The following is a 20,233-nucleotide window of genomic DNA, read 5'->3' on the forward strand; positions in this document are numbered from 1 at the left end:
AGTGGGCCTTACAGGCTTGGAATTAATTTCATTCCCTTGGAGAGAAACTTCAAACCACGTATTAAAAGAACTTTCCAGACAGTTTGTTACATTCAGAGGCCCAAAATCTGCCCTCTCAGGTGCTCATCTTGTATTGGTTCTCCATTTTTCCATGAAATCAAGGGAACTTGACATGTTCAAAGTCAAAATCATAGAAATGTAGGACTGGAAGGGACCTCAGTAGGTCACCTAGTCCAGACCCCTGCACTGAGACAGGACTAAGTATTATCTAGACCATCCCTGACACGTATTTGTCCAACCTGCTCTTAAAAATCTCCAATGATGGAGATTCCACAACCTCCCTAGGCAATTTGTTCCAGTGCTTAACTACTCTGACAGTTAGGAAGTTTTTCCTAATGTTCAACCTAAACCACTCTTGCTGCAATTTAAGCCCATCACTTCTTGTCCTGTCCTCAGTAGATAAGAGAACATTTCATCATCCTGCTCTTTGTAACAACCTTTTGTGTACTTAAAAACCTGTTATCATGTCCCCCTTCAGTTTTCTGTTCTCCAGCCTAACCAGACCTAATTTTTTCAATATTTCCTCGTGTTTTCCAGAACTTTAATAATTTTGTTGCTCTCTTATGGACTTTCTCCAACTTGTCCACGTCTTTCCCTAAGAACCCCAGTTGAGACCTTATAAGTGTTGAATAGACTAGAAGAATTACTTCTTGTGTACAACAATCCTGCTAATATATCCCAGAGTGCTGTTTGCTTTTAACAGTATTACATGGCTGACTTATAATTAGGTTGTGATCCACTAATAACCGCCAGATTCTTTTTCTGCAGTACTCCTTCATAGGCAGTCATTTCCTAGTTGGTATTTGTGCAATAGATTATTCCTGTAGTATTTTGTATCTGACCTTATTGAATTTCATCCTGTTTATTTAAGACCATTTCTCCAGTTTGTTCAGATCATTTTGAATTCTGATCCTGTTCCCCAAAGCTCTTGCAACCCCTCCTAACTTGGTATCATCCACAAACTTTGGAAGTGTACTCTCTATGGCATTATCCAAATCATTTATGAAGATATTAAACCAGACCCAGGAGAGATCCCTGCGGAACCCCAATCAATATGCCCTTTCATCTTGACCGTGAACCACTGATAATTATTCTGAGTACAGTTTTCCAACTGGTTGGGCATCCCTCTTATAGTAGGTTCATCCCTGGCTGAAGAGATTGAAATCCCTGAGAGTCTGATGAATTAATACAATGGTGGTAGTGGAAACTTCCTAAAGCAGAGAAATATTTGTACATATTGAAGTGTCAAGTCAGAAGCTGCAGTACAGGTATGGAAGGGTATGTGCTGTTTAGGAAAGACCGATGCAGAGGTAAAGGTGGGGGAGTAGCACTGTATATCAATAATGAGGTGAAATGTAATGAGATAACTAGCAATGCAATGGATAATACGGAGTCTGTTTGGGCAATGGTCACATTGGGGAAGAAAACTACCAGAGCCTCACCCGGGATAGTGATTGGGGTGTGCTATAGACCGCCAGGATCTAGCTTGGAGACGGATAGAGAGCTCTTTAATGTTTTTAAGGAGGTAAACACTAATAGGAACTGCTTGATCATGGGGGACTTTAACTTCCCGGATATAGATTGGGAAACTAATGCTAGTAATAATAATAGGGCTCAGCTTTTCCTAGACGTGATAGCTAATGAATTCCTTCATCAAGCGGTTGCTGAACCGACGAGGGGGGATGCCATTTTAGATTTGATTTTGGTGAGTAACGAGGACCTTGTTGAGGAAATTGTTGTAGGGGACAACCTTGGCTCGAGTGATCATGAGCTAATTCGTTTCCAAATAAATGGGAGGATAATCAATAGTGCATCTGAGACTAGGGTGTACGATTTCAAAAGGGCTAACTTTACTAAATTAAGGTGACTAGTTAGGGAAGTGGACTGGGCTAACATATTTAGGGATCTAAGGGCAGATGACGCCTGGGGTTACTTCAGGTTGAAGTTGCAGGAGTTGTCAGAGGCATGTATCCCGAGAAGGGGGAAACGGCTCATAGGTAGCAGTTTTAGACCGAGCTGGATGAGCAAGCGTCTTAGAGGGGTCATTAAGAAAAAACAGAAAGCGTACCAGGAGTGGAAAATGGGAGGGATCAGCAAGGAAACCTACCTTATTGAGGTCAGAGGGTGCAGGGAAGCTGTGAGAAAGGCAAAGCGACAAGTGGAGATGGACCTAGCGAGGATTAAAACCAATAGCAAACGGTTTTTTAGCCATATAAATAGGAAGAAAACCAAGAAAGAAGAAGTGGGACCGCTTAAAACTTTAAACGGAGTGGAGATTAGGGATAATCTTGGAATGGCACAATATCTGAACGAATACTTTGCCTCGGTCTTTAATGAGGCTAATGAAGGGCTAAGGAATAGTGATAGAGGACCGATGGGAATGAAGATATGGGGTAGACATTACGGTATCTGAGGTAGAAGCCAAACTTGAACAGCTTAACGGAAGTAAATCGGGGCCCGGATAATCTTCATCCTAGAATATTAAGGAATTGGCGAGGATATTGCTAGCCCGTTAGCGATAATCTTTAATAAATCCTAAATTCGGGATTGTACCGACTGACTGGAGATTAGCTAATGTAGTTCCTATATTCAAGAAGGAAAAAAGTGACCCGGGAACTATAGGCCTGTTAGTCTAACATCTGTAGTATGCAAAGTCATGGAAAAAATCTTAAAAGAGAGAGTGGTTCGGAGCATGAGGCCGATGGCAACTGGGATAGATTACAGCATGGATTTACGAAGGTAGATCGTGCCAAACCAACCTGATCTCCTTCTTTGAGAAAGTAACAGATTTTTAGACAAGGGAAATGCGGTGGATCTAATATATCTGGATTTCAGTAAGGCGTTTGATACGGTACCGCATGAAGAATTACTGGTTAAATTGGAAAAGATGGGGATCGAAATGAAAATCCAGAGGTGGATAAGGAGCTGGTTAAAGGGGAGACTGCAGAGGGTAGTACTGAAGGGGGAACTGTCCGGTTGGAGGGGGGTTACCAGTGGAGTTCCTCAAGGCTCGGTTTTGGGTCCGATTTTATTCAATCTATTTATTGCTGACCTGGGAACCAAGAGTAGGAGTGGGCTGATAAAGTTTGCGGATGACACCAAGTTGGGGGGTATTGCCAATTCGGAAGAGGATCGGGATATTCTCCAGGGAGATTTAGATGACCTTGTAAACTGGAGTATTAGTAACAGGATGAAATTCAATACTGAGAAGTGTAAGGTTATGCATTTAGGGATGACTAACAAGAACTTTAGTTATAAGCTGGGGACGCACCAGTTGGAAGTAACGGAGGAGGAGAAGGACCTAGGAGTCCTGGTTGATCGTAGGATGACTATGAGTAGGCAATGTGATGTGGCCGTTAAAAAAGCTAATGCTGTCTTGGGTTGCATTAGGCGAGGTATTTCTAGTAGGGATAAGGAGGTGCTAGTCCCATTATATAAGGCGTTGGTGAGACCTCATTTGGAGTATTGTGTGCAGTTTTGGTCTCCCATGTTTAAGAAGGATGAATTCAAACTAGAACAGGTACAAAGAAGGGCCACTAGAATGATCCGAGGAATGGAAGGCCTTTCGTATGAAAGGAGACTTGAGGAGCTCGGTTTGTTTTCCTTAACCAAAAGAAGGATAAGAGGAGATATGATTACACTCTTTAAATATATCAGAGGGATAAATACCAGGGAAGGAGAGGAATTATTTCAGCTCAGTGCTAATGTGGACACGAGGACAAACGGATATAAATTGTCAGTCAGGAAATTCAGGCTTGAAATTAGACGAAGGTTTCTAACCATCAGGGGAGTGCAATACTGGAACAGCCTACCGAGGGAAACAGTGGGGGCGAAGGACCTCCATGACTTTAAGATTAAGCTAGATAAGTTTATGGAGGAGATGGTATGATAGGATAACGGGCTTAGTCAATAGGTCAATTAAGTGCCACACTGGTAAATAGTACAATGGGTCAATGGTATGATATAACCTTTTCCAGAGGGTTTGGCTGGAGAGTCTTGCCCGCATGCTCGGGGTTCAGCTGACCACCATATTTGGGGTCGGGAAGGAATTTTCCTCCAGGGAAGATTGGCAATGGCCCTGGAGGTTTTTCGCCTTCCTCCGAAGCATGGGGCAGGGGTCGCTTGCTAAGGAGTGGGTGGATCGGCTTATGTGGGCTGCATCTTGCAGGAGGTCAGACTAGATGATCATAATGGTCCCTTCTGATCTTGAATTCTATGATTCTATGATTCTATGATTGTAGCTTATCACGAAAGATGCATGGACAAAAAACAAGCACAGCAAAAGTGTTCCGTAAACAACTAATAGACATTTGAGTTAAAAATGTGTTGTCATTGTTACTGCTCCAGGATGCTTTATTTTAATGCTGCATGGCACATTAGTGTCTCCTTTATTAATTGAATATCCAATAAAGGAATAAATATGAAAAAATAAACTCACTGAAAGAAAAGACTTACAACAGACCTATTTTTATAAGGAGTCACCAGCAAGAAGTCAGCAGGAAGAAGTTTCCTAATACTCTTCCCATATTCTTTTGTTGTACTGCACCTAGTTCTAGCATGGCTTCTTGGTATATATCATGCCAATGTCTTACAAGAAGAACGTTCATGTTAACTGTTGTGTATGTGCATGTGCATGTGGTATAGATGACTTTCAGCCAGAATAGCTTGTGTTACAACCTTTAACTCCTGCTAACATTCATCATTAACGGGGTCAATGGCTAGCAGAGAAGGGTATTTCCATTCATTCTTTCTATTCTGTTGAAGGGAATAATCTTTTGAGATAAGGTACCTTATTCTTTTATTTCCCTGAGGCTGGCTGTTGTCCAAAGTCATACTGATTTTCCATATTAACTTGGTTTGGTTGCAGTGTAGAGTTTATTTCTCGAGTGAAGTACACCTATCAGGGTGGTTAAGCACTGGAATAAATTGCCTAGGAAGGTTGTGGAATCTCCATCATTGGAAATTTTTAAGAGCAGGTTAGACAAACACCTGTCAGGGATGGTCTAGATAATACTTAGTCCTGCCATGAGTGCAGGGGACTGGACTAGATGACCTCTCAAGGTCCCTTCCATTTTTATGATTCTATGAGTCTATGACATCCATTGATTATTTCATTGAGCTATTACAGCGGGGTTTTTGATCTACCTCTTGTGCTTATAAAACTTGTGACTGAGTTTTTTAATATCAGAAATGAGATATAAGAGCTCCAGTGTCGTCTCCCTGACTCTCTTGAACCAATTTCAGAGATGCAATGAAAGTTTAAAACTTTCATCCAAGAATTCATGGTAACACAGTGAGACAAGGTGGGTGAGTCAGTTTATAAACTATCATAACAAATGGTCATAGAATGGGATAACAGACGCACTTTGACCAAACAATGGTTAAATCCCTCTTCAACAAAGTAGACTTTATATGGCTTGAAAGGGAAGACTCACCTATTTTTTAAGTAGTTCTTGCTTTTTATTTGCTACAGCTTTCCTCTTCCACCTCCTTGCCATGTAAATTACACCAATGTACAGATACGTATGGTGGCTTGCACCACTATGTGACTTTCACACCACCATTTTGGCATGTGGGCCAGTAACTATAGAATGATTCTGAGAACAGACTTGAGGGGACACTCAGTTATTTTTCTGACTGTATCATTATGAATGGCTTATAATAGCATTCTAAATAAGAACTATCCAGAACCACATTTCTTTGCATTAAGCACAGTAAGTTGTGATGATTAATTATCATCATCAGATGCCTGAGTTCATATTAGGTAATTGCCTTTTCACACAATCACACACAAGATTAAGATTTCATTTTCAGGCTTCCAGTGCTGCCGACTGGGAGAGCAACCTGAGGCAGAAGCCTCCAGCTCACATGATATTCCAGACAGGACTGAATCTCCATTAGACGAATCTTGAAGAAGAGAATGACCTGGAGTCATTCCCATTTTTGTCCAGGTGCTCCCGACCGACCTCACCGAGGCCGGCCAGGAGCACCCATGTCTGCACAGGCGCCCCCGACCAACCTAACCAAGGTCAGCCAGGAGCACCCATGGGATGATGACAATGGCTAGCAATCGTATTGTACCGTCTGCCATCTGCAAGGCAAGGCAAGGGGATGCTGCTGTGTAGCACTGCAGTACCGCGTCGGCCAGCAGCACCCAGGAGACATACGGTGACAGTGAGCTGAGCAGGCTCTGTGCTTGCCATGGTATGTCATCTGCATGGGTAACCCAGGAAAAAAGGCGAGAGATGATTTTTTGCCGTTGTTTCACAGAGGGAAGGCATGACGACATGTACCCAGAACTACCTGCGACAATGTTTTTGCCCCATCAGGCATTGGGAGCTCAACCCAGAATTCCAATGGGCGGCAGAGACTGTGGGAACTGTGGGATAGCTACCACAGTGCAATGCTCCGAAAGTTGACGCTAGTCTCGGTACTGTGGACGCACACCGCCGACATAATGCGCTTAGTAGGGACGCACCCAATCGACTGTATCAAATCGATTTCTAAAAATTCAACTTCTATTAAATCGACCTAATTTTGTAGTGTAGACATACCCTTAGTGTTCAGAATTGTGCCTGAATGTGGAGACTTATCAAAATCTTGTGATCTGTGACTGTCACTCCAAATCAGTGGTGGTTTGTCTTAACATATCTGTTCCCTTGAAATTCTTCAGGCTGGCATTACATTATGCTTCATAGCCAGATGCTTGCTACTGTGATTAGAGAATGGAGGTGGGCTGCAAAAGAATGCTGGCACTAAGTCTGAATTTCCAGAACATGGTTGCTGGTTAGATATCTTGCAACCAGACAGAGGGTTAGTGTGGAGGGCTGGGGGACGGAGGGGAAAAGCTATCGTGATAATTCATAGACCAGCTCTACTTTTTCTAGCAGGATTTCTCAGTTTCTCAACAACTATAAATTACAGACAAAGAAATAAACCATGCTTTATTCCATCTGTATAGCTCTCCCACCAAGATAGAACTTTAACACCATCCCCCGCAACCCGTCTTGGCAGTGACATCTTCCCTTTAGATGAAGACCTGTCTCAGGCCGATCTCTCCTCAGCTGCAGGTGTTTCATTGTGGCTAACAGCAGCTGTTTGGCTCCCATCAGTAGAGTGGGATTTTAGAATAGAAATCTTTTACTCCATCTGTAGGTACAGCTTCCTTCATTGTACTAGTTCTCCCTATGATGAAGGACCCATTAGGGAGATTCTGCCACTTGTAGCTCAAGTACTAGGCTGATTCTGTAACACTAGTAATGTACAACAAACCATCCAGTTCTTATAATGGACACATGAAATGAAGAACCACAAAGTCCATTAATAGTTTCACTGCATAGTCCCCCTGACCCTTTCCTTTCATAACCCAAGGTGTCTTGGGTCATCTACCTGTGACATCTAGTGTGTGGAATCCTAATCTTACTGTACATTGTAGTGTAGTGTGTTGGCTGTCGTCCCTCCCCGTTCAGGCTCGGAGGGAGGGACGACAGCCAACACACTACAACAATCAATATTTATCCTAGCCTCCTGTGTAGGACAGACAGCATATATAGTCGGGTGCTCTGGTCCTCTGGGCAGGGCAGAGCAAGGAGCAGCCTTTAGCTCAGCCTTCTGGCTAGGGCAGGCAGCAACCAATGCAGTCAGGGCCCTGATCCTCTGGGCAGGGCAGAGAAATAGGCAATTTTTAGCCCAATTCTCTGGCAGGGGCCAACAGCAATCAAGAGTCAGGGTTCTGACGTTCTGGGAGGGGCAGAACAATAGCAGTCTATGGTCCAGCTTTCGGGCTGGGGCAGACAGCAGATAAAACAAGGCCCTTTGGCCTAAAGTGGGTAGGCTGTCACCTCACAGATGGGGTTGGCAGAGGGGGAGGCAATATGGGGACCTGGGCCCACCCTACTCCACTGGGTCCCAGCCTAGTGTCCTAATTGTGATGACTTTATATATATATATAATCACAATTAACCAACTTTTTTTTTAGTAGTATGAGACAATCTGTCTCTCTTGTGGTATCTAAGGTTTTTGCAGGTGGGAGCAAGATAAAAATGCAAGAAACAATATGGGAGTGTGTGGTGTTACCAGATTTGCCCATTACTTTGGGGTATGCTCATTTATTCGGGTTACTGTTCTGGAGAAGGAGATTCTGTAATTCTATCAACGTACTGCTTGTGTCACTTGTGTTTTCATGTGGAGCTTTACTTCTCCCTTCTGCAAGTCCCTTCCCAATGGAGCTATCCTGCAGGACCTAGGTTCCCCAGGGCTGGGTTTCTCCAGCCCCAGAACTGGATGAGCACACACCCACCCACACACACATTAACAGAGCAAGTCTGAGCGGACCGGGTCAATCAGCACTGTCAAGCTGACCCCTTATATGTCTCTGGATTCACTGGGCTGGATGGAGCAGCACTTTCAAGCTGACTCTCCTTATATGCCCCTGGGCTCCATGGACTGGGTCAAGCAGCACTTTCAAGCTGTCACCCTTATGCATCCCAGATTCCGCACGTCCCTATCCCCACTCTCACAACACAATTGTACTGGCAGTAATCTACTTGATGAGCAAACCCCACAGTATTCTGGGTGCTGCAGGGATCTTTAGCTTAGGTAAAAGAAGCGTTGCTGTAGAATGAATGGGGGAAGCTAAAAACACAAAAGAGTAAAGTTCAGCAAGAGAGAGAGAAGCAACCAACTTAACCATAAAAGTTATTTATTGAATAATAGTGATAACTACACAAGGAGGGCTAAACCAACACAACCTACATTATTAAAGGTTAATACCTAAGGTAGAAAGGAAAACAGAGAGAGAGAAAGAGGCGGGGAGGTCTCACCCACTCCATGAGGCTTGAACTGATCGGAGTTCCCGGGTGATGCTGGTAGCTCTGTCCTGAGGGCTGGAGACAGGCAGAGTCCCCAGTACGATCAGCCAGGAGAAGATGGAGTTCCAGTGGAACTGATGCCTAGTTTGGATCTAAGCATCAGAACCCTGACTAGACAGCGAGTAGGGATTTTTGTAGAGAAAATACAATGGTTCAAGGGAGAACAATAGATTTGTTTATAGGTAAGCTGATGACTCAAGGGTTTTCTTTAGACTAGACAATAGGAGCTGATCACTCTTGGCTATGGGTGGTGTTTTCTTCCAGGGAGCTCACAATGCAACTAGGCTGCTTCACTATTTGGATATCAATTAAGGATTCATTACTAGAATTGGTCTGATAATTGCTGAGATGGGTGTGTGCAGACATAGGGTCATTCGCATCTGGAGCAGAGATTCCCATGATGCAGTGCTTCCCTGCTTTTTCTGGTCCCAGAATTCAGTGTGGTTCTCTGTTCTCCATTCTGTATGTAAATTGAGAGGTCTTCCTGTTCCATCTTTCATGCAGATGAGGCTAGGGGAGTTGTCTCTGCTCTCCATTCTGTATGCTGATGGAGATGTCTTAATCTTGTCACCCTTGTCAGGAGGGGTCTAGGTGTGTCTCCCAACGCCCTTCACTGCTCTCTGCAAGGTTTTTCCTCTGATGGGTTTTGGTTTAAGCAGAGGCTGGGGGGGGGGGTGTCTTTCATGAGTCAGGCTGGATACTGCACCCTGGTTCCCCAAGAACACAGAGGTGTCTGGTATCAGTGGGAGTGAGAGTGGGTATTGCAGGATGGGACAGGAGCGGGATTAAAAAATAGTCGCATGCAGAGCTCTAGCCCCCGCACTCCGAGTCCCTCTCCAGGTGTAAGTCAATATCCAGCCAGAAGAATGGCCCCATACTTAGACACACCTTTCACCCCCACGTCCCCTCAGTTGCCATGAGCAGAACTCAGCCACACGTCAGGGTATAGCCCTGACACTTTTGTTTGTAATTAAACTGATTTGAAGGTAGGATGGAATTGTTTTCAATTTTCTTTCTTTAGGCTCCTATGCTGCCAGTCCCTTGTTTTTGCAGGATAACAGCAAACATTAGTTGGCTCACAAATTTCAAATGTAAGTAGAATTGTTGTTTTCAAAAGCCATTTCACAGTTTATCAAGGGTGAGAAGAGATTTTCCCCTTTGGAGCCAAGCTGAGCAAAATGGGGCAGAGTATTCATTTCACTTGCTCCTTTCATCAGCATCAGAAAACTAGTATCTCTCCAAGCTAAGATAGATCTGAAGTTATAAAAAATAGATGTGTCGGAGAAAAACAGAGGTCTCACATTCAGGTTGGGTGCAGCAAGTCAGATACTTTATTATCTCTACCAGTTTCCCGGGTTTTGGCACTCCCCACCCCTTTTTTTTTCCTCTTTCCCACTCACCTCACACAATCCTCGCTTCTACAAATCTCGCGTTATTAGGGTTACAGCTAGCCCGACTCTTGCTCACATAAGGAGACTATGTGGATTTGAAATCCCCTTCAAATCCCTGTCAATTATTTCTCTGCTTCCACAGATGTTTGAAATCAGATGAGTGCTTATCTTTCTACTGCATGATAAGTGTTCTCCTCCCAGGAGATTAAATCAATTTCAAATATGCATTTACTCTCAGGTCTTATTTTGATTACAGCAAAATATTTTAAGTGTATAGTTGGGGACACATCTCAAGAATGAAAGTTCTTCAGTCTTGCTTTTTCTCCTCTGTGCTTGCAAGCCTTGACCTATGTTATGACCGTCTGCACAGCTGTGTAAGAAACCTGCACCCATCCAAACCCCATCACTCATCTCCCTAGTTTGACTAGGGAACTGTTTTTCCTTTTGAATATCAGTTTTAATGTTGACCAAAGAATAATTCCCTACAGTATTTAGACTGCTGGACAGTCACTTGTTCTAAGATGGAAACTTTGTACAAAGTTCCATCATAATCTAGGAGATGACTCTTTCCTTTGATCTGAAGTACTAAGAAGAATATTTAAGAGTTCAGGCTCTAAACTACAATAACACACTTATGTTCTCTTCAGAGCAGCATTCTGGGTTACATTTGGCCCTATGAGACTTGTTTGTTCTCCAGTTTAACTGGGTGTTGGTTGGTGTGTAGATAATCATTGCGGGAAAAACTAAGTCTGTGATTCAAGAGCAGGCATTTTAACACAGGCATAAATAGCTGAAGAGGGAGGAGGATCAAAGGTGGAGCTAAGAAATAGTCATGCATACTCCTATATCACTTTTGTCTGTTTGTTTTTCAATCAGCACTGTCAACACTAGACAGGTTGGCTTTGGTAACTGACAAACTCCTTTAGTTAGGAGGACAAATCTTCAGTACTAAGGGTCACATCTTTAGTATATGGTATAAGATGAGGCTGTCCAGTATGACCTTTTGTGCTTACAAGCCCCTTCCCAGCAAAGAGGCACTCCATAGGGTGTTTATAGATATTTTGATTTTTATATGGTGAATGCTTTATTAACAAGCATCTCTTTGTAGATTTACAGCCCTCCCTTGGATCATATCCAGTTAGTTGATGGAACATCTGGAAAGCATTGTATGTTTGTAATAGGCCCTTACCATATAACACTGGCCAAGCTTTTCAGGCAAAGATCAGTGACTTTTCCTTGGCAAGCTCTTAGCTATTTGCCAAAACACATGTCAGAGAGCAAATCATTGATAGAGAATTTAGTTTAAATAGATTTTAGTAGGACTGCAAGACTCTTTACTTTTTTGAGAAGGTACTAGTAATTTGAAGTAGGAAAAGCTGTGAAATTGTATACGTAACATATTTCAAGTAAAATCTCTCTCTTTTGCCACCCTTTGTGCAATATATGCCCTGATTTTCACATGCTTTCAAAGGAAATTATGCAAAGGCTGCATTCTGCCTTTGGAGTAGCCATATTTATATGAGAAGGAAAGAAGAAAACTAGGAACCTCTCATTTACTCACCCAGTTTTGGGAACTGTTGATAGAAACAGACCACTAGATGTTTCACCTTTAAATCTAGAGAAGACCATGAACTGTAAATAAAATGAGATATGTTTTAGAAATGTAAAATCTTCTGGGTATGTGTAAAAGTGGGTGGTTAGCCTTCCTCATCAGTCTTGGAGGGAGGCCACACCCCCTGGCTCTCAGGTCCTTAGCAAGGCAAAGGTTATTGGGGAATTAGCAGTCTCTAGGTAGGGCCAAGCAGCAAGTAGTCCAGGGCTCAGGCCTCAGGCAGGGTGGAGCACCAATCAGTCTCTGGGCTCAGGCCTCAGGCAGGGTGGAGCACCAATCAGTCTCTGGGCTCAGGCCCTCAGACAGGGCGGGACATGAAACAGACAGTCTGACATCCTGGCTCTGGCAGATAGGTTGACCAGATAGCAAGTGTGAAAAATCGGGATGGGCGATGAGGGGTAATAGGTGCCTAGAGAAGAAAAATCCTCGGATATCGGGACTGTCTCTATAAAATCAGGACATCTGGTCACCCTACTGGCAGATGAAAGACAAACGCAGGTCCTCTTGGCCTAAGGTGGGGTTGCTGCCTGCTGCAAGGCTGTAGAGGGACCCAGGCCCACCCTACTCCACAAGGTCCCAGCCCAGGGCCCTAACAGTGGCGGATGGTTCTGCCACTTGGTCAGTGGGGATCTGGCCGAAAGATGCCGACCAGTCTTCTGGCCACACAACCAGACTATAGTCTAGTGTCCCTGGGCTACTTCCTATGACCCCTTTGCTCTGTACCTCGGTATCCTCCATCTTCCCAGCATGCCCAGTGGCGGTCCCAGAAGCTCCTTGGCACCCTGGTCAGCTGGCAGCTCTGCTAGCTCTGGCAAGTTCTCAGCACTGCAGGGTCCTCTTTGGGTTCCAGCTCCAGCAGTGGGTGGGAGGTGTCTGTCCCGTCTGGTGGCTCCAGCCCACGTTTTCTGCAGGGCCCACCTTTTATATTTCCTGTCCTGCCCCTCTGCTTCCAGTGAGGCCGGTGTGGGTGTCCTGGCTCTGCCCACCAGGGGATGGGCAGGGGTTCCTCCCTGCTAGTCTTGGGGAGAGGCCACGCCCCAGGCTACTGTACCGTTAAATAATGTTCAATACTGGATACATTAAGCAGAATTTAATCCAAAGTGCATACTGTGCCACAGTATATTATCAGAAAATAACATTATTAATATTTTGACTGTAGTTATGGGTTTATAATCCTTGTATTCTTGCTATACTTCTAATCATCTTTTTGAGCTACAGTAGAATTCATTTAATCGACTCTCTGATAAATGGCTCATCTTTTTAACTGGTATTATTGCCAGGACACAGCTTCAGTATGGTATATTTTCAATTACTGAACAATGGATAAATGGCTCACAACCTGTGTTGTCTGCAAGCTTATTCCTAGCTTTTTATTCGTGTGCATGCTGCCATTACGCATCTGCATCTTGCTGTTCATTTCAGGTTCTTGGGCTGGTAATCAATCAGCATTCCCTTAACAGTCTCTGAGAATGTTTCAATACTTGTTCTATGCTTATTTTTAAATTGATTCATAAAATTAACATGAATATACACTTTCACAACTCTCTTAAACTTGTTAACAATGCTAATTGTTATTTTTTGTTTCCAGCTGCCCTTGTGAGCTTTTCAGTCCACATTTGAGAATTGTTTTAGGCCCTGCATCTGCTTGCACTCTCTGAAGAACAGAATGAGAATAGAGTCAGGTTCATAAGCTATGCTGAGGGCAGTAAATATTTGGTTTATGAAATTCAAATGACATTAAGGTCCTAGTGCTTCTCCTGTTGACATTACCACAAACCTCATTAGGAACAGAATTGTATATTAAGGCCATGTCTACACCACAAAGTTAAGTCAACTTTATGTAAGTCGACATCGAGCCTCCAATTTAAGCAAGTTGATCTTGCATGTCCACACTACGTTCATTGAGTTGGCGGAGTGCGTCCTCACTAGCAGGGCTTGCATCTATGCATGGAGCACTGCACTGTGGGTAGCTATCCCACAGTGCACCTAGCTGAGTGGAATTTTGGGTTGGGTTTGCAATACCTTATGGGACCAAAACATTGGCACAGGTGATTATGGGAACATGGTGTTAGCCTCCCATGATGCACTTACCTCCCACCCTCCCTGAAATCAATGGCAAACAAACCAAGCCTTTTGTGCAAGCCTGGGTTACCCTCGCGGACACCACAGTATGATAAGCATGGACCCCGCTCAGCTGTACACCATTGTTGTGAACATTAGAAACACCTCACGCCTTATCCTGCAATATTTATGCAGCCGATACAGGAGCTGATATGTGGAACAATGTGATGCTATGCAAGCAGCCCTGCTGGAAGACCTAAAGTGGAGCAACTCACAGTTGCTGGCGACAGTCACGCATCACCTTGACAGGGTTGAGCGCCGTTTCCGAGCTCAGGAAACAAGCACTGACTGGTGGGACCACATTGTTATGCAGCTATGGGATGACAAGCAGTGGCTGCAGAACTTTTGAATGCATAAGGCCACGTTCCAGGAACTGTATGAAAAGCTTTCCCCAGCCCTGAAGTGCAGCAATACTAAAATGAGAGCTGCTCTGACAGTGGAGAAGTGAGTGGCAATAGCTCTGTGGAAGCTTGCAACGCCAGACTGCTACCAGTCAGTGAGGCATCAATTTGAAGTGGGTAAATCTATTGTGGGATCTGTTGTGCTCCAAGTTTGCAGGGCCATCAACAGACTTCTGCTAAGAAGAGTAGTGATTCTGGGCAATGTGCAAGACATAGTGGATGGTTTTGCCATCCTGGGGTTCCCTAACTGCAGTGGGGTGATAGACAGAATGCACATCCCTGTCTTGGCACCAGACCACCTTGCCAAATAGTATCTAAACCGAAAGGGGTACTTTCTCAATGGTGTTGCAAGCGCTGGTGGATCACAGGGGCCGTTTCACCAACATCAACGTGGGATGGTCTGAAAAGGTGCATGATGCATGCATCTTTAGGAGCACAGGTCTGTTCAGAAAGCTGCAAGCAGGGACTTTCTTTCCAGACTGCAAAATAACCATTGGTGATATTGAAATGCCAGTTGTGATCCTGGGAGACCTAGCCTACCCCTTGTGCCCATGACTCATGAAGCTGTACACAGGCAGCATGCACAGCAGTAAGAACAGGTTCAACCATACACTGAGCAAGTGCAGAATAGTGGTGGAATGTGCCTTTGGATGTTTAAAAGGTCGCTATCATTGTTTGCTCACGAGGTTAGACCTCAGTGATCCCCATTGTTATTGCTGCCTGCTGTGTGCGCCATAATATCTGTAAAACAAAGGGAGAAAAGTTGACAGCCAGTATTGAGCAGCCAGACACCAGTGCAATAAGAAGAGCACATCAAGGGGTACTATGTCTCCATGAAGCTTTGAAACCCAGTTTCAGCAATGAGCCAGAGTAATGTGACACTTATGTGTTGTTCCTTACCAAATTGCCCCTCCATTGCATTTTCTCCCCTGTAAACTCCACCCCCACCAACTGCCGTGTGTTGAATGAATAAAGAGTCTTTTCTCCTTAATCCATTCAGTTTTATTATGCACCCAAACACACAGAGATAGCAAAGAAAAATAAGATAACTTGGGGCAAAAGGACTGATAACACTGTAGGGGGAGAACAAGGAAAGTTTGCTTACAGATGCACTGCAGTAACAATCAGAGGTGTGGGATTGGGCACCTTCCAGTCCTTGTACCCTCCCCTGGTGCTGAGTGCAAGGGATACCGAACTTCGCCCCACCCCCACTCCCGCCTCATAGGATGGTTGTGGGAGGAGGATGTAGAACTGGGTGATGATGGCAGCAGGTTCTGCATAGGATACAGAGAGACTCAAGCATCCAGCTGCCTTTCTTGAACCTCAACCGGATGCCTCAATGTGTCTGATTGCTCCTTCATAATCCGCAGCATCTCTTCCTGTGTGGCATGCTTTTGTTCCCTGCATGCTCTCCTGTCCTCCTTGTCCATGTCCTTGGACAGTGTAATCCTCCATGCTCTGAGCTCTGTCTTGTCACTCTTGGAGGTGTGCATTAACTCATTGAACATGTCCTCCCGAGTCTTCTTTTTCCACCTTTTAATCTGGGAAAGTCTCTGTCCTCGTGTGGAGGATGAACCGACAGACAAGGTTTCAACTGCAAGGAATGGAAAGCACAAGGGTAGTATTGACAGTGCATGCATTGTTTCTGGTGTAAGGGAACCTGCCCCCCCACTGGGCTCTCAGGGGTTAAGAGAGCACTAGGGAGGCTGCACAGGAGGCAGCCAATCACAGAAGGGCTTATAGGAGCAGCCAATCAGGGCCAGGCAGGCCCACATAAGAAGAGCTGCAGTACAGACAGCGTCAGTCACTCCATAGAGCTTTAGGAGGGAGGAAGACTGGCTGTTGTGCAGGTGGAGGGCAGCAAGCACCCTGGACATAGCAGTGCTGCAGGCAGAGACCCAGGGAGCTAAAGGCAGCTCCTGGCAGGCTGCAGGGATATGGAGGCTAAGGCCCTGAGGCAAGGGCAAAGAGGATGCTGGGGCTGCTGGGAAGTGGCCCACGGAGATCTACAGAGGAGTTGGAGGGGGCACAGCAGTGGCAGCCATCAACAGGGTCCCTGGGCTGGGATCTGGAGTAGTGTGCGGGCCCAGGCCCTCCTCTGCCCTCACTTGCCACTGAGGAAGTGACTGGACTGAGGGACTGCAATACTGTCCCCTGGAAAGGGGGGAACATGGAGTGTGGCACAGCCGGAGGGCTGTGTTATGAAGAGGACGCCAACGTCTTGGGAGTGATGTGGATCCCTGGTGCAGAAGTGAAGGTGATGAAACATCACCAGATGAGGTGGCACTGGCATACAGAGCTAATCCCCAGGACAGCCAGCAGGAGACACCTGAGTGGTGAGTCGAACCCTGTCACATCCCCAAATAGTTTGTTTTTTACAAAAGCGGCACCAAGTCGACGGGGAAGGGAGACAAACAGGAAACTGCCACCCCCTTTTTTTTTTCCAATACTGCTTGCAATACATGGTGATCTCTCCCAACCACAGCCACAGCATGTTTGGGAAAGCGTGGTTGTGTGACTCATATTTCACCAAACGGGGCAGATTACTTGCTGAATTGTTTGCAGCTTAAAGTATGTCATTGAAAACTTCCCCCATTTCCTCTAGGTGACCCTATGCAATGTCACTCTCCTGAGGGTAATGGAGGCAGCAAGTGAGCAGATGCTGCAAGCGTCTGGGTGCAGACCCGGTACTTATGCTGCAATGATGCCAGTAGAGTTAATACTGGAGTGGTACAGGAAAATGTCCTACTGTGGTGGATGAAATAAGGCAGCCCTTCCCAGAAACCTTCTGCAAAGGATTGCAAAGTACCTCCATGAAAGCTTCCTAGAGATCTCCATGAAGGATTCCCGGGCCATCCCCATGCAAACAGTCTTTTTCGGAGAGCAGCCTCTGCGTAGCTGGAGTGGCCACCAATAACCACTTTACCTACTTTTTCATTCAGATTAAACCAGGGGTCGGCAACCTTTCAGAAGTGGTGTGCCGAGTCTTCATTTATTCACTCTAATTTAAGGTTTCGCATGCCGGTAATACATTTTAACGTTTTTAGAAGGTCTCTTTCTATAAGTCTATATTATATAACTAAACTATTGTATGTAAAGTAAACAAGGTTTTCAAAATGTTTAAGAAGCATCATTTAAAATTAAATTAAAATGCTGATCTTATGCTGCCAGCCTGCTGAGCTCACTGCCAGCCTGGGGTTCTGTTCACCTAGGCCAGCAGCGTGCTGAGCAGAGCCTGCGGCCAGGACCCCAGACCTGGGGGAGGGGTTCAGGGGTCAGGGCAGAGGGCTGGGGTGTGGGGGGGTGCAGGGCAGAGGGCTGGGGGGTGCAGGGGCAGAAGGCTGGGTGTGTGTGGGGGGGTTCAAGGGTCAGGGCAGAGGGCTAGGGGGTATGGGAGGTGAAGGGCAGAATGCTGAGTGTGTGTGTGTGGGGTCAGGGCAGAGGGCTAGGGGGTATGGGAGGTGAAGGGCAGAATGCTGAGTGTGTGGGAGGGTCAGGGCAGAGGGCTGGGGTGGAGGGAGTGCAGGGCAGAAGGCTGGGTGTGTATGGAGGTGCAGGGCAGACGGCTGGGAGTGTTGGGGGTGCAGGGCAGAAGGCTGGGGTGTGTTGGGGTGGGGAGTTCAGGGCAGAGGGCTGGGGGGTGCAGGGCAGAAGGCTGGGTGTGTGGGGGTTCAAGGGTCAGGGCAGAGGGCTGAGGGTGTGGGGGATGCAGGGCAGAACGCTGAGAGTGTGTGGGGTCAAGGCAGAGGGCTGAGGGCATGGGGGTGCAGGGCAGAAGGCTGAGTGTGTGCGTGGGGCCCAGGGCAGAGGGCTGGGGTGTATGGGAGGCTGCAGCGCAGAAGGCTGAGTGTGTGTGTGGGGTCAGGGCAGAGGGCTGGGGGTATGGAGGCTGCAGCGCAGAAGGCTGAGTGTGTGGGGGGGTCAAGGCAGAGGGCTGGGGGCATGGGGGGTGCAGGGCAGAAGGCTGAGTGTGTGTGGGGGGGTCAGGGCAGAGGGCTGGGGTTTTCGGCTCGTGGGGGTGCTCCCAGCCCCCTGCCCTGAGCGGCTCATAGCAGGGGGCTGGAAGGGATATGCCTGTTCCACCCCCTTTCCTCAGGCCCCGTCCCTACCTCTCTCTGCATCCTGCACGGAGCTGCCTGCACGCTGCCGTTCTTCCCTCCTCTCTCTCGCAAGGGCCATCAGCTGATTGGCTCAGGGACGGAGAGGGGGCAGGGCAGGAAAGCACCACGCTGGAGGAAGAAGCGGGAGAGGGGGGAAGCTTGGCTGCAGCAGAACCAAGCTTCTGCCTCCTGCCCCCGCAGGGGAGAGTGGTGGGCGGGGGGGCTGAGTGGGGCTGGGGGCTGGGACCGCGGCAGGCAGCTGCGTGCCGCTCAGAATCGGCTCGCGTGCCATGTTTGGCACTCTTGCCATAGGTTGCCGACCCCTGGATTAAACATTAAAAATAATAGCATGTAACCCCTACAGTTTGATTGGAAATGTGTACTCACCAGAGGTGTCTTCCCCAGCATCACACTCCACTGCCAACTGGTCCTGTGAAGGGATGGGCTCCAGGGTTAAAAACAGTTCTTGGTTGTTGGGAAGAATGGATCCTCTGCTTGTCTGCCTCACATCCTCCTCCTCCTCTTCCTCATCAGTGTCCTCCTCTTTGTTGTTCGAGATTGCCCAGGGCTCCTGGGAGTTATCTATGGAGCGTTTTGGGATAGTGGTGGGGTCTGAGAATTATATGCAGCTCATCATAAAAGCGGCATGTCTGTGGGGCAGAACCAGAACGACCGTTTGCCTCCCTTGTCTTCTGGTACACTTGCCGAAGCTCCTTTATTTTTTCATGAGGCACTGCTGTGTGTCCCTATTGTAGCCTTCTCCCCCATGCCGCACGCGATCTTGGTACAGATGTCAGCATTTCTTCTGCTGGATCAGAGCTCTGCCTGCACAGACTCCTCTCCCCCCTCAGCAATAAGATCTACCACCTCCTTTGTTCTCCATTCTGGTGTGCATTTGTGGCCTTGAGTATCTGTGCTCGCGAGCTCTCCATGCTGATCAAACAACAAATGAAAATCCAAACGTTCCCAGGGCTATAATAGGGGAGCGGCTGTTTCCTGTGTACCTGGTTGATGTGCAGTGGAGTTGAAAGTGCTCTCCAGAGCGGTCACAGCGTAAGACTGTGGGACACCTCCTGGAGGCCAATTCATTCGAATTACACCGTGCAGTGTCTACACTATCCCCATGTTGACCCATGGATGTTGAATCAAGTGCTATGCCTCTTGCGGAGGTGGAGTACAGAAGTCTACTTTACAGGCCACTTAGGTCATGGAAGGGACTCGGTAGAGTAGACACATTATTAGATTGACTTAACGGGGCTTATGTAGACCTAAGTTTGTAGTGTAGATCAGGCCTAAGGGCCTGCTCTACAGAATTACTGAGCATCTACGGTTCCAGTTGCAATCAATGACAACTGTTCAGCACATCTGAAAATCAGGCCCAAGATGCATAATGGGAAGGACAAATAAGACAATCTTGTGAGAGAAATAAGACATTCAAAAAATCTGCCTGTTTGGTTTTCCCATAGAACAGAATAAAGGGACACTGTAGAGCTGTGTGAAACTTCATTGTTTCCACTTACAGAGGTTTGTACAATTCTTTTTTTAATTGTTTTTGTTCTAATTCCCTCTGACTCTGGTTCCATTCTCCATCTGAATTTCACTTGGAGTTTTAGATTCAAACAAACCCTCAAAATGAAAGCATCACATTTTCCTGCTTTGCACCTGAAACTGTAAATAG

The 20,233-nt window shown here is 46.3% G+C and overlaps 1 protein-coding gene across 8 annotated transcripts in view; it reads left to right on the top strand.

Annotated features, from left to right (window-relative positions):
• PRKCE (protein kinase C epsilon) overlaps positions 1-20,233 on the top strand; it is a 501,798-nt gene that overhangs the window by 171,513 nt on the left and 310,052 nt on the right. Inside the window, exon 1 of one of the 8 annotated variants that reach the window (XM_039531438.1) lies at positions 16,388-16,791. The exons of 6 other annotated variants lie outside the window; for them this stretch is intronic. In XM_039531438.1, coding sequence (XP_039387372.1) covers positions 16,626-16,791 — 166 coding nt within the window. In that variant the 5' untranslated portion in view covers positions 16,388-16,625. Of the gene's footprint in view, positions 1-16,387; positions 16,792-20,233 lie in introns of those variants that run through there. One more of the 8 variants, XM_039531440.1, reaches the window with a different exon arrangement.

The sequence above is a fragment of the Mauremys reevesii genome, linkage group 3 (genome assembly GCF_016161935.1).
Source record: "Mauremys reevesii isolate NIE-2019 linkage group 3, ASM1616193v1, whole genome shotgun sequence".
NCBI lineage: Eukaryota > Metazoa > Chordata > Testudines > Geoemydidae > Mauremys > Mauremys reevesii.